This window comes from Festucalex cinctus, chromosome 16 (assembly GCF_051991245.1).
Source record: "Festucalex cinctus isolate MCC-2025b chromosome 16, RoL_Fcin_1.0, whole genome shotgun sequence".
Lineage (NCBI taxonomy): Eukaryota > Metazoa > Chordata > Actinopteri > Syngnathiformes > Syngnathidae > Festucalex > Festucalex cinctus.
Genome location: NC_135426.1, coordinates 17647757 through 17661879, shown reverse-complemented (window position 1 = coordinate 17661879; position 14123 = coordinate 17647757). Strand labels below are relative to the sequence as shown.

General features: G+C 42.3%; 3 protein-coding genes across 12 annotated transcripts in view; 2 read left to right on the top strand and 1 right to left on the bottom strand.

Annotated features, from left to right (window-relative positions):
• Positions 1–14123, bottom strand: part of LOC144003965 (thyroid transcription factor 1-associated protein 26 homolog) — a 37783-nt gene that overhangs the window by 972 nt on the left and 22688 nt on the right. The window contains exons 3-6 of one of the 4 annotated variants that reach the window (XM_077500749.1): positions 7592–7734; positions 1540–4318; positions 1315–1424; positions 215–1252 (exon numbers count right to left, since the gene is read on the bottom strand). In XM_077500749.1, the coding sequence (XP_077356875.1) occupies positions 215–359 (145 nt within the window). In that variant the 5' untranslated portion in view covers positions 360–1252; positions 1315–1424; positions 1540–4318; positions 7592–7734. Of the gene's footprint in view, positions 1–214; positions 1425–1539; positions 4319–7578; positions 9400–14123 lie in introns of those variants that run through there. The other 3 variants (XM_077500748.1, XM_077500746.1, XM_077500747.1) reach the window with 3 other exon arrangements.
• On the top strand, positions 661–6375 carry mettl25 (methyltransferase like 25). 4 transcript variants are annotated; one of them, XM_077500734.1, is made up of 12 exons: positions 661–948; positions 1088–1261; positions 1340–1441; positions 1511–1998; positions 2070–2217; positions 2739–2833; positions 2911–2940; positions 3230–3303; positions 3789–3882; positions 3965–4039; positions 4259–4330; positions 5278–6375. In XM_077500734.1, the coding sequence occupies exons 1-12, from the start codon at positions 723–725 to the stop codon at positions 5362–5364; spliced, it is 1665 nt and encodes a 554-aa protein (XP_077356860.1). In that variant the 5' UTR covers positions 661–722; the 3' UTR covers positions 5365–6375. The 4 variants fall into 4 exon arrangements, with proteins under 4 accessions (XP_077356860.1, XP_077356859.1, XP_077356858.1 ...); XM_077500733.1 differs by having other exon boundaries at positions 1334–1441; positions 5278–6374; XM_077500732.1 differs by having other exon boundaries at positions 1340–1998.
• The window catches only part of LOC144003956 (protein O-mannosyl-transferase TMTC2-like), a 30544-nt gene continuing 25047 nt past the window's right edge, over positions 8627–14123 (top strand). For all 4 annotated transcript variants that reach the window (XM_077500718.1, XM_077500717.1, XM_077500719.1 and 1 more), the window contains exon 1: positions 8627–9024. In XM_077500718.1, the coding sequence (XP_077356844.1) occupies positions 8942–9024 (83 nt within the window). In that variant the 5' untranslated portion in view covers positions 8627–8941. The remainder of the gene's footprint in view (positions 9025–14123) is intronic.

The window sequence follows — 14123 nt, the reverse complement described above, 5'->3', positions numbered from 1 at the left end:
TATTATAGATATGTTTGTCACCAACCGTGCTTAATTAAATTTGTTAGCTTTCTCTCTTTTCAACGCAATTTGTCTAGGAGGGGCATTAAGTCAATAATCCATCGTGCAATAAGTAAACCAAATATTATACTCAATGGCATATACCAGAGCGTCAACAGCAAAACACAAAATAAACAATTTACATGCAAAACTTGGATATATGACCATAACTTACCTTCTTTAATACTTCCTTGGAAAACTTTGTTTTCCGGAACCCATTTCTTCTTTTTGACGCGATCGTTTTGTTTTTGTGGCTTCTTCCAGTTTCCTTCTTTTCGTGCATAGTTACCTGTGTTCAATTTCTCATTTGTCGTTGCCATTTGGACTTAATTCTGACCCTGGGTTGGTGAAATGTTTACATGCATGTGTTCCGATTTCGTGTACTACTTCTGGTCCCACACTGATGACGTTGCAATGCAGACATGATTAAACAAATTCAGACCATTCAATCTTTCGGCTTTATCGAGTCCGGAATACTAATATAAAAACATTAACGTAAATTAATGATAATATACATCTTAATTATTATAATTTATCAATAGAAAACGTAACCACTCTAAACACCGCCTTCCCCACACAAGTAGAACATCGATTATGTTTATTCAACTAGTATTGCCTGGATTCTATCGGAAGTAGACGACTGACATGAATTACTATTCGCCTCATTATTCTCCTTTTTCACAATGATTCCCTCGTCGGTCAGCCTCGCGGAGCTGCGGCAACGCATTGATGAAGTCACGCGATTCCTCGCGGCCACTCTGAGCATCGCAAACGCGCACACGGTGGAGTTTTACACGCACGACGTGTGGAATCGTTTCATGGCCGTGTCGCCTGACGAGGTGCTGAATGCCATTGGCATAGCTGGCCACCAGGGGGAGCAAGAGGTCCAAAAACAAAGTGGATTCATCGGTGGATATTTGATATTATTTCTGAAAACGTTTATTTTACTATTACCGTTTTATTTACATAAAATAAAATGAGCTTAAATATTATGTGCATATGATTACATGCAATAAGAGCTTTTTGTTGCTGTTTTATCTATAAACAGAGAAACTGAGGAACACATTTGGCTTTTGTCAAGACACAAAAAGGCTGGTTGATGCGCATGAACTGTTGCGTACAGCCAAGGCCCACTCACTTCCTGGCCTGGGGGTCTGCATGAGCCGGGATGACCTTTTGAACGCCCTCAGACGAAAGGCATCGAAGCAAGGCGCTGGGACAGGTACAGTCTGAATGTATTGTTCATTTGGAAGAAATGGTTTGAGACGACCTTACCATTCTTTTTCTATTTGAGGTTTAGAATTGGAGCCGGATGAGTTCATGAACACAAAAAAGTCACATGAGGTGCAGTCCATGGCGGAGGTAGTGGACTGTTTGGCCAAGCGCTGTGGAGTAAAACAGGAAAGCATTTTTTTTAAAACCTTCTTTTGCTTTATATTGCATCTGATAATCACGGTGTCAATCGTGCAGGTGATAGACGTGGGCTCGGGGAAGGGTTACCTGAGCTCCTTCCTCTCCCTGCAGCATGGCCTTCGCGTCTTCGGCATTGACTCGTCCAGCACCAACACCCACGGGGCCCAAGAGAGGAACCGCAAATTGAAAAAATTCTCCAAGGTGTACCAGAAACACAGAAAGGCCACAAAAGGAGAAGCAGAACACCAAGCGGTCTCAGAAATCAAAGGTGCAGAAGATGGAAATGGGTCACAGGAGGAGAAGCTGCAGACACCAGACCCCAACCCCATAGAGGAGCTCTTCTTGAGCGCCATATCGTTAGAGGCGATACAGTCTGGCAGGGCTTCCCCCAGCTCACTGACTGACGATGAGAGGCAGAGGAGGAAGAGGGAGAACCTTGAGCGCAAAGCTCAAAGCAGAAGCGGCGTGACCAGCGCCGTCTTTTCACCGCTCACGTCCTACATAACTGCCGACACGGAGCTTAGGGAGCTCATCGACGAGCTGGAGGTGAGCTCGTCTCGTATATGGACTTTCCATTATCACTCAACTTTGTCTAAAATCTTTTCTCCTCACGCCAGCGCGCGGTCCTGGTGGGCCTGCACACGTGCGGCGACCTGGCGCCCAGCACGCTCAGAATGTTTGTGGCCAAAGCGGAGCTGCTTGCCGTCTGCAGCGTGGGATGCTGCTACAACAAGCTCTCAGAGGAGTTTGAGCCTGACACACAGGGTAGGAGTGCATATTATTGCTAGAAAATATTCAAGAGTGTTTTTTGTGCCGCAAGACCTGAGGTTCCGAGCTAAACTGCCTCGCAGCCAAATTTACATGCTAACTGATCGGCAAAATAAAAGTGTGCGAGTCTAGTCCAATGTTGATAGGGCCACAGTGATAATGCCATGCTAACTTTGCTGACAATTTCTGCAACCATTCTTTACAGTTGAAAGGCTGCATCAAAGCCTTCTGTATGTTCTAGCATAGAAAAAACAAACAAAAAAACGTATAAATACGTCTTTGGGACACTTAAAACATAAAAAAAACGGATTTACACGTTATTGGGAGCAAATGAGTTAATTGCATCTGCGGATGACTAGCCACATCGAAATTTCCATCATAAATGCACGCATGCATGCTACTTTTCTAACGCTTGTTCCACTTGCGCTAATTGGTCAGGGAATAACTCTGGCGTTTTGACTTTGAATGAATCACGGTGGTTTCCGATCACCTCATCAAAAGCTTCTGTTGCCCTCCAGAGTGTTGGCGTGGTGCGTTCGGGTTCCCTCTGAGTCAGCACCTCCGCCGCCACTCGTGGTTCTGCGGCAGAAACGCCAGGATGTCGGCGTGCTTGGTGAGTTACGCGGGTGACGTATGGAAGAGTGTGACGAGTGTTTGACGGTGTGCTTCCTTCCTTGCTGCCAACAACAGGCGCTGGAAAGAGTTGCCGTGGGCCACGGGGTAAGTGTGACGCTCTTTGTTTGTGTCAGTCGTCAAACAAAAATCCATCAAATCATTGTTGGTCAGCGACTCCATTGTTTGGAGAGCGTTTGTTTGTTTGGGGGAAGCGACGCTGGCGGCTCCGGGCCAAAGCCGATACTTGACGCCGGCTGCTGTTAATATGGGATGTTTATAAATATGAATGTAATGACTCCATGGGGGGGGAAGCTGATTGCAAAAACAAGCTTGATTGAAACGCGCATCGCTCACATCGCTCATCTGCTGCTTTTGTTTTTTTCTTCTGCACAAGATTCAGATGGATTCGCTGTTCTACCGGGCGGTTTTGCATGTTATTCTCCGGGATCACTACGGCGCCTACAAAAGGTAACAGGAAGTAGATTTATTCCCGGCACCACTGAGTTGAAAGTGTGAAGATTTGCTTTTGTTTCCACCCTACTGTTCTTTCATTTTTTAGAAGAATTTAAAATGATTAGACATTTTGAAATGGTGTGAGTTTTTTTATTTATAATTTAGTAGATTTATAAATGATCACAAATCAGTATAAAGATGTGTCCTTTTGGAAAACTTTTTTTTGCCTCCTGTTGTCTGAGTAATATCATTCTTAAAAGTATATATTGATTTGATAATTATTAGACCATATTTTGTATATTCTTCTGTAATTCATTTTCTTATTAATAAAGGATATTTGAACAAATGGTGGAGTAGACATAATCTTCACAGGAGTATATTCTTTGTCTTCTGCAAAGAGCGTCTATTATGATTGCAGATTTCTGAAGAGTGAACGTCTCCTTGTACATCCCGAAGTATGTTTTGAATGTCATGAAGCTTTTTTCCCCCCCCCCAATTAGTGAAAAGCGAGTTGGGAACGTATACTCCAAGGCCAAATGTTTTGTGGATTATGTTCGACGGGCGCTTCGTAAACTGGACCTGGATGATTCAAAGGTCAAAATCACAATATTTCACATTTATATTCAAATTTTGAAATTGTGGCGACACAGTCCTTGATACTACATTTTCTTTCCAGCTTTCCGACGAGGACATTCAGCGGTACCACGACACGTACGCGCCGCGCTGGCCCGAGATCCACGCTTTTAATCTGGTGAGCCATTTGCACAGCTGCCCACGTCCGCTCAAAACATTTTCATGCCTTCTCGTAAAAGCCAATAAATTGGCCGCCGTTAAATGAGCTTATTGCGGTGGGCTGGGGCATGAGGTATAAATGATGTTACGCTGAACAGTGAAATGACTTTGAGTGTTCTTGATGTGTAAATAAATGGCGAGGAATAAAAATCTGACTGGGGTTGATGTGCGTGTGTAGTTGAAGGTGACCCTGGCTCCCTGCATTGAAGGCCTCATTCTCCTGGACCGCCTCTGCTACCTGAAAGAGCAGGTAATTGCAATTAGACCCTCATATTAGTAATGCTTGCTGGGTTAAATTACTAGTAGGAAGAGATGGTGGCGTTGTGGTGATAAACGCAATCCACGTCTGCTGACCATTAAACTCATTCACTCGCAGCCAATTTCACTGAAGCAACCCCCTTCGTTCCCAGCTGTTTGTTTGTTACTGGATTTTGACTGATTTAGCAAGGCCCACAGTATATTGTGTTTTATTGTTAGAAAAACATGGAACCTACCAAAAGAAAGATTCGTCTCTTCTTTCACCAGGAATGAAAGTATATTTATCTGTTTCCGTTTTGCAGTAATTAGCATTAGAATATAGCTAAGTTTAATCATTATCCACATTCCTGGTGAAAATGCTGACAAAAAGAGCTCGTTACAACATGGCCCTGGCGGATCTCTTATACTCTGCTGCCACCTCCTGGCCGTTTTATTAAATAACTACCATTGCTTTAAGTCACCTCTTCATGTCAGAAGCTGCATCTAAGCATTCTGTATGCTCTTGCATAAAAAAAAAAACATTAATAAACACGTTTTTAGTTTTGAATGAGTTAAAAGTTGACATATAATCACAGAACACGCACCAGGCAAAGTACGGGCCCTGCTGATATTTGCTTCAAACCAAAATGGCCAACTTCCTGTTCAATTACAGGGAAGGGTCCTTGAGACATTTTCATATGTCCTCTTATGATTGACATGTCCGCCAAATATCATGTTAAACAGTTGTCAGTGGCACTGCTGAATAGTTCAGATCCTCAAAAATCTGTGCTTTGATAGAAAAGGAGAATAATCATAAACTGAAATTCCAAGATACACTCCCAGCACTGTTCTTTACACTACGCCTTATGGACTAAAGTATTGAGACGCACTTCTTAATCAATAAGTTAATCGAAGTGTTGCACGAGACCACCTAATTCCAAATCCTTCTATTATTTGCAGGACGAGGGATGCTTTTCTGCTTTGGTGCAACTGTTCGACCCTCTTCTGTCACCGAGATGTTACGCCGTCGTCGCGCTGAAGGAATGACATGACGGCAGCCCTATTTTTATATATCATTAATTGATTGAATTACATGCACTTTGGTAATAGAGTTGAGATTTTTACAGATAGTGTCGCTCCACAAGTCATGCAACACGTGCTGGAAAACAGCTGGAAAAAGCGCCAGTCCCGTTGGATTGAGCTGTGTCAGTTTTTTCTTCATCTTGATGCTAGAGCGTGTCTCGAAAACGCTCGTTTTTCAGATGTGCTCGGCAAGCCGGGCCCTTTGGGGGTGTTTTAGGCGAAAGCTGCATGGCCGCGCGGGTCTGGAAAAAGCATCACAAGGTTCCCCAATGTCTGAAGACGAGGCCTTGACCTCTTTAATCTCTTCAGCTGTTTCGCTCGCTCCCTCAGTAAATCTTACATGCTTGGAAAGGAATATTGTAGCGGCACAGACGCATGAATTACGAATGGAATCAGACGTCGTGTGGCGAGCAGCGCTCGGGGTGACCACAAACGTCTTGCCGCGCTGTCATGGGATTGCCGCTTTGCACTATTCCAAGTGAATTTTCACACTTGTGGGCAGGAAACTTTGTAAAGAATGGTTAGAAATGACATCCAATAAACATGATTGAAACCAATCGAAAGAAAATAAGCTTTTTTGTCTGGCACATCAGGGTTGTTTTGCTTCACGCTTAATATTAATACCGTCAGTAGAAAGCGTGTCTCGGCCCTGCATCTGTGATTATCCGTTTCCTGCGTGATGTTTATCTGCAGGGTGAAGAAGCAGTGGTTCCGGAGTAAATAGCATGAGGGGAAATTACTCACTATGTTTAGCCTACAGCGCGGAGGAAATCTCGGCGTGGTGGCAGCGGCGTATCTATGGAAATATCTACGGAAATGCTCGCCGTGGCAAACGCTTGGTCAGTTTTTCCCACGTCGCTCTTAAATTAGCTGTGGGAAGTGAGAGAATTTTGATGGATTTAACAAACAAACATGCAATATATATTAGTGCTGTCAAACGATTTTTAATCTGATTAATCACACTTTTTAATTCGCGTAATATAGAATAAATACAAACTACCATAATATTTTGACATTAACGCATTTTATTACCTGAATGTCATTTGCAAACATTGATTAAATGCATGTATGCAATTGCATGCATTCATGTATTGCTCAAAACGTAACAGCATCATATCAATTGGGTGCAATTCAGCAATTGTTAATTAATTAAACGCAAATGACTTTTGTTTTATGTAAAGTCCCGTCGGGGTGTTTTTTAAAGCGAAATTTACCACCGAGCACACCAACTGGAGTCACCCCGCTCATTTTGGAACAACAGGCGTTGGAAATGCCGTGCATTTTGTTTTTGGACATTTTATAGTTACAGATTAAGCATATACTTTTCTACATTTTCTTTTCAAGATCAATTTTCTGACATTTTTTGCAATTCTTTTCTGCCTTTTGTTTTCTGCTTCTATACATTTTTTTTGCCATTTCATGGAATTTTTGGACATTTTTTTTTTTTTTTAAAGGTAATTTCTACCATTCGTCTCTCATTTGATAATTGAATTATTCATTTTCTACTCTACATCATGAATTCATTTAAAGAACATTTTATCCCCCCAAAAAAAGTTAATTTCCACAAATTTTTTTTTTTTTTTTTTTTTTTTTTTTTTTTTAAGAGATCCACAGGCAGCCAAAGGTGAGGGACTAAAGAGCCACATGTGGCTCCAGAGCCGCATGTTGCAGACCCCTGTACTAGCGAGTACTGAGCATTTCTCCTTTGCCGAGATAATCCATCCTCCTGACAGGTGTGACATATTAACATGATAAGAGGATGCATTTATATTCACATTATTGAATATACTTTGCTCAAATAAATGTTTTCAATATCACATTTACAAATGCCTCCATTTTCAGTTTGCATTTGTTTTTGTTTTTTTAATAGTGAGAATATTTCTCTGCAGGCAAAGCAAGTAAACAAGAAAAGTTTTACCTGTAATATGTTCAGCTTGTTTATAACTGTGGCAATGTTGTTCCTTACTCTTGCTAATCCCTAATCACGTTTGCTGGCTGTAAAACACAGTAGCCCGCCCTTTCCTTGCCCCCGTGGGTTCGAATGAGGGTGCACTTTGAATTTTGGCTCTGTGCTGGAGGATAGTGATTAGCAAGGCATCCCAACCCAAGCATCAGCAAACAAAACACACTTTTCCTAATTAGTTGCTCCGAAGCCACGGTAACAAACGTGCCACTAACCTCTCCGCCTCACCATGTTTTTGCCGCTGTGCATTCTGCTCCATCTGCTTTGCTTTTCCGACTGGGCTCTTGTAAGTTGTTCCACAACCCCCAACAGTGGGACAAGCTTTGGTCCATCTGGTGGTCAGCGGGTCCAACCTGGCGTCCATATGCAACCTCGACATATATAAGACAAGATGAATTTGCGGAAATTTGCATTCTCTAGATGTCTGTTTTTAACATTTATGCAAGGTAGGATGATAAATCAACACAATGATGATCTGCTTTGTAAGGCTGATGATGTGTATGTGGACTTCCAAACTATGTAGAGATTCTGCTTTCAGATATTTCAAATATTTCGACCCACTCATGGAGATGAATAAGGTAAACGTGTGCAAATTCGGAAACAGTGAGTGCAAAACTACATTCAAATCTTTATACTGTAAATGCAACAATCTTCACACATCTGTCATTAGGTTGCAGTGTGCAAGTGCATTCTTATGCCTCATGTATGTATTATTCATTTTTCCATCCTAAAATGTGATTGATTCAAGCCTGTATACTGTAGAAATAAAGTCTACACACCCGTTTCAATGCCACATTTTTGTGATAATCAAGATAATAATTTCACCTAAATTTTTACCCCAAATGCTTTTCAAGAAAGGATGTTAAAAACAAGCGATTTTATGGGAGGAAGAACACATCTGTCACCATTTGAAGTGCCTCAAATTTACCTCAAATGCATTTCAGATGTTCTAAATAGGATTTTTCTGAAATTTTTTAAAGGTTTTGTGCTTACACTGTCAGCTATTTTTAACTGCGTAATAATCTTAATAAAATAAATTCTTATTCATTTTGGGGATTTGTGTTTTCATTATTTTATTTAATTATTGCCTTTGACTCGTCTTATTAATTAATGCACTTTTTTTTATTAGTCAGACTAACTCAAATATATATAATAAATACTATTCCGAGCTTTTAATCATAGTTCTTTCAAATTCGGCAGTAATAAATGCTCTCTTTGTATGCCGACTATTGTTTTCGGTGCGTCATCCAGTGCGCATGCGCCGCGCAGCCTTTTCCCTTCAAAACCACATGCGCCTGACTCTCGCTCCTCTCCGGTGCAAGCACGTTGACCAGAGATGCGTACGTCGTCGCTCTCGATCGCCTCCTGACAACGCTCGCGAGCCGCTTGTGAGCGTCTGTGGCCGGCGGGGGAACGTCATGGCCCGCCGTGACACACTTTGGCTGCGCCGGGAGAAGAAACCCTGCACGGCGCGGGGAGCCGCGCTGCCGAGCGGCTGAATAACGACGGACTTCCCTGTCAGCCACTTCTCGTCGTCCTTTTCGAAGCCACCCGCAAGCTCCGCTTCGGCTCGGAGAGATGATCACGGAGCTGCTGTGCACCGCCGTGGCCGTGGGGGTGTACGTGAACACGCTGGACGCCGACTTCTGCTACGATGACAGGTATGGGGGTCGCCCGGAGATAATGCCGCCCTCCTCCTCCTGCTCCTACTTTGCCTCCCGGCTGCTATCACCCTGGCTACCCTGGTTAGGTTACCATGGCTACGGCGCCTGTTTTGCATGTGTTGTTGTTATCAATCAGTGCTGGTTTAAATTGGACTCTCACCCTGCACTATTATATTAGCATAGTATCAGGAATCAATACTGTAGAGTGATTTTGTTGTTAAAATATGTACTCAATTTGAGTCGGATAGCTGTCTCGCATTTCTGAGGTGCCAGGTTCGAATCCCTGGCTGTTTGATGTTTGAATGTGCTTGTGGCTTCCTCATATGTTCGAAGATGCAGATTAGTGAAGATTTGGCAGCGGATGCGAGTGTGAATGGTTGTCCATTGTGAGTGGCTGGCGTCCAGTCCAGGGTGTACCAGGCCTCTCACACAAAGTCACCTGGGAGAGGATAAGCATATGAAAATGGTTTCTTATCTGCTATCATCTAAAATCAGGAGGCTTTTTAGAAACATAATCCCTGCTACTGCCCGAGCGCTGACGAGAACCCCATGTTGTGCCGACACTGGTTCTACACTTACACTTGCAATAAATCATCAAGTGATGACATGTAAGCAATGTGTTATATTATTTATGTGAGAGCAAACAGTGAACAGGTGCTTTCTGCCTGGCAGTGGTCTGCAGGCACTTTTTAAAGGTCACAAATCACATTACTCTTACTGGCTAGAACACATACTAATAAGCTGGTTGCATAAGGCAAATGGTAACTGTCCCGATACACTTTTTGACCTCGCTAAGTAGAAATAGTCCAGATGACAGTTTTGGAAAATGGATGGATGGATATGTTAATGTGCATTGTGTAGTGCAGTGGTTCTTAAGTTAACCTTGTTAGCGGTACTGAACCCCACCAGTTTCCAATGAAAGTTCACCCAACCCTTCAACCCTTCTTTACTGAAAAATAAAATGTGTTTTTTTTGCTTTTTGTTTTTTTCTCTAAATTCAAGACATAGGTATAGAGTTTACTGGTGAACAAAATGAATGGGGAGAGTGGCCTTTTCATCAAAAATCTCTCTTCACCTCGAATTCATAAATTGTTTTATTATATTGCCTATCTCAATGTTAGTATTAGTTTTGCTAGCTAACAAGTTATGCTGCATAAGAATTGCTTTACTTGGTATTGCAAATTTAACGGAACTCTATATTCATGGAGTACTAAAAGAACCACCACTCTTTTCTTTAAGATGGAACTCATGGGGAACCAGGTACAATGAAAACAGCAAAGGCCCCATAACTGAACCCTGTGGAACACCGTATACGTTCTGTTATACATGTGAATTCAATTTGCACATATTCGGAACCACCACTTTCTTATTTTTTACTCAAAATCATAAGGGATTACAGTAATAAAGAAATGACACGACGTACCATCACAACAGTCACAAGTCGACTACTGAGCACACCAAATTTCCTGCAGCACAGATAGGCCAAGCAATGTTGCGAGATCATCAATGTGTCTTGACCTCACCGAGGTAGTTCGATCAAATCATCAGAAAAGAACCATTAGTGTAGTGGTTCACATAGCTCACTATGATTGACTGGTGACCAGTCTGCCAAAAATCAACTACAGATCCTAGAATCGCCTCTGCATTGGAGTATGAGGATTCACATCTGTGAATCATTCATTAATTGGCAACCAGTTCGAAAAACATTTGATAAAATTCAACTGGGATAGGTTCTATAGCTCATCTGGGACCCTGAACATAATAAGAAAATGGATGGATTGATGTTTTGACACCCAGTGGAATGGAGTGGTTCACATAGCTGATTGATTCCCATTCAATACAAATCACACTATGATTGACTGGCAACCAAAATCCATCCCAGAACATCCTCCATTCGCCTTCATGTTGTGTCCCAGGCTCCAGCGCAGCTATCCGCCCAGCGTATATCCAACGGCTACCCAGCAAGCGATTGTCCATCCATCATGGTTGTGGTCGTAACATGGTGGCGCTTGTCAGTGAGCCTTTAGGTGACGGATTACCAACTGTGCTGCCCCACGCATCCAGGCCCACACTCCATCCTCGCCGCCAAAGTTCAGCATCCACCTACGCCGCGCATCAATCAAAATCTCTCTGGTAATTTACACGGGGGACAAACATGGGGCTTTGCTTCACGGCTGTGAGATGAAGGTGGATGAATGGCAATGAGAGGCGTGACCCTCGCTGGCTCTTCATCAAACGGTGTCCTCGCTCAGGGTCATGAGTCGCGTGCTGGAGAAGGCTCCCCTGTGGGGGGGTTGGAAGAGTTACGAGCGGTTAGCAGCAGGAGTGGAGAAGCACTAATCACTCTGCCACACTTGTCTGAGGAGACTCCTTGACTACTTTCCATTTTCATCCTTGTTTGTCTTTCCCAACGACCCTGGTTGTGATCTCCTAAAAGCTTATCTGACCTTTTACCCTCCTGTAATCAAATCCTGGCTACTTCACGTCACATGGAGTTGGGAGAATCCCAGACGAGATGGCGAGGAAGGATAAGTCTTCAGTGGGCCACGTGGAATCCAACTTGTGGGGATGCTCTGGTGCCTCTCTGCTTTTGCAATCAGGTCAAGTGTTTTTCCTGGGCACGGCTAATGCTAATACCAATGAAAGACGAAAAAAACAAAAAAACACTGCTTGTCAAACCATTACAGGTTTTATTACAGGAGCTGGGAGAGGAGTTGAAGCAGGCCAGGGAAAATCACAGCCATTGTTCTTGGGTTTAATAGAAATGTTAAGTAAAGTGAATCATAGTTTTGGAGAAGTGGCTGGGGGAGCACACTTGTACACTTGCAGATGGTGAGGGCGGCATGTGGTTGTAATATATTTTGGGGAGCTTTCATTTGTGTTTTGGAATGCCATGAAATAAATGAAAATGTTAAAGGAACTGAGAAACTACGACTATTACTCTGTTTTGTTTTTGTTTTTTTTTGTTTTTTGTTTTTTTTTGGGTTCTCCCAATGGGAAATTATTGAGGGAGGCATTTTTTCCCCCCTGTATTTACATTCTGTATGGAGCGAGAGACATTTTTAAACAGACAAAAAAAAAAAATCATAATCGAATCGAATCGTGAGACAGTCAAAGATTCCCAGCCCTACAAAACACGTTGTTTCTTCCCACTCAGTTTCCCATGATGCAACACTCGAAACATAAACAATACATCACACAGGAACCTTCTATACCATTCTTACGTCTACATCTATGTTTATCCTTTACAATTGACTGCTTTTGGAAAACATTTACTTTCCGAAGGAGAGAGTCTCATTTTCAAGAAGACCAATAATAGACGGGTGCTACTTAAAAATGTGCTTGGCGATATGAGGGAGGTGTTTATTTTTCTTTTATTTATGACTAATTGTGGCACATATTCATCTTCATCAAATGTGTATAGCAGCCTTGCGACTGATTGCTTGTGGAAAAATAATAAAATGCTTATCAAGATTTGTGTCTAGTTAAGAAATGATGCAGACACTTTTGACAAATGGCCTCAAGTAATGAATCATTGGCACATTATTCAACTTAAGATGGAGGCAGCGGCATGGCGGAGCATCCTAAGTGGCTTTTAGCATTGGAAATATTGTATCCCGAAGCCTGTGTGACCCCAACCCTGTTTTTAATCTTCACCAATAAGTGCATCAGTATGATAATGTCCCTCAAAAATGCCCTTGATCCCGGTTCAAAACCAATACCGCTTTGAGAGCAAACGCTAACGAATTGCCTCGACGCTACGCCACGCATGACTCACCCGCGGAATGCCTTCAAATGAGGAAAGTATTGATGAGAAGAGCATTAAACGGCCACATGTAAATGACATTGTTATATGAAAAACATGCTTCCTCTTTCTTTTTTAGTTTCTTCTGGCATGAAGATGAGTAAAGCAATGTTCCTATTTAAACAACAGACGCACTTCTTTCAAGGGAAATATTTTCACATTAATCAGTTCAGGTTAAACATCCCAATCCGAAAATGGTAGCCAGATATTATGTCATAAACACTCAATGCTGCTTAACGACAGATAAACAGTAATAATGACATAATTTTCCCAATGGCGCCACTAGCTTGCAGTGCTCAGGATGTAATTGTCGCAGTCTGCTTAAAAAAAGGACCTAAAAGAATCCTAGTAAGTTGTGTTGTGGCTGTTGACGTTACACTATGTGCTCCGAGTCTATAAATATTGGTGCAAGATGTAGGCCAAAGAGGCATGTGAGCAAATGGTTGGGTGTGTGCGTATGTGCAGCAATATTATGCAGCTTGGGGGGGTGACAACGTGTTGGCCTGCCAGGAAAAATGTTCCTTGGAAATGAATAACATTGTCTCAAGACGTGCAGTCTTTAAAAAGTGTCGATGAAAAGTCGCCAAATGATTGTGTTTTAAGCAGAAACAGGCGAAATGCTTCACAAGTGTGGAGACGGCGAACACCTCTCCATTAATATTGGCAATGTGTCACCATGATGTCGTATTGCTGCGTAAGCTTTAACATGTGTTTTTATTCAACTGCAACGCTATTGATGTCTTGTTTTAGCAGCCTGCCCATTTGGATTCAAGGGCGGATTCGTCAAAAACAGCAAACAGACTTCCTGTTTGTGGCATTGCATTTCCACTATGTCAAGGTGAACTTCTAAAAATGACCAACCGGCGTAATCCAAAACCCAACACGATCTGGTCGGGTGTGCATGTGCATCCCTTGCCATTAGCTAGGTCCTCCATTTTTTGTAATCAATAGTGACTGTTTACATGCAATCGATACTGTATTCGGGTTAAGGTCTAAATTCAGATTTCTGAAACATTTGCGGTAACCCAATTACATGCATAAGTTACAGACAAATATCTTCTTACTGTTGAAAATGGCTCAATGAGTCAAGTTAGGGTTGCTCGATTTGCTTATTTATTGTTTTTATCTTATTTCATAAGCATTCCGTACAGTTCCGTAGTTCACCGTATAATTTCATGCAGGGCGATAGCGGCATATTGTCATGTACGTTGTGTTACGTGGAGTTATGTCGAACATTTATGAATGAAGAAAGCTCTCTAGTTTTATACTCGAGTAAATTGTGTTTTGCCAT

Excerpts from the sequence above, each read along its gene's own strand:
- mettl25 (XM_077500731.1), top strand. The coding sequence starts at position 723 with ATGATTCCCTCGTCGGTCAGCCTCGCGGAGCTGCGGCAACGCATTGAT. Across the intron at positions 949-1,087 it reads AAAACAAAGTGGATTCATCG|AGAAACTGAGGAACACATTT; the intron begins GTGGATATTTGA and ends ATCTATAAACAG. Across the intron at positions 2,218-2,738 it reads GTTTGAGCCTGACACACAGG|AGTGTTGGCGTGGTGCGTTC; the intron begins GTAGGAGTGCAT and ends GTTGCCCTCCAG.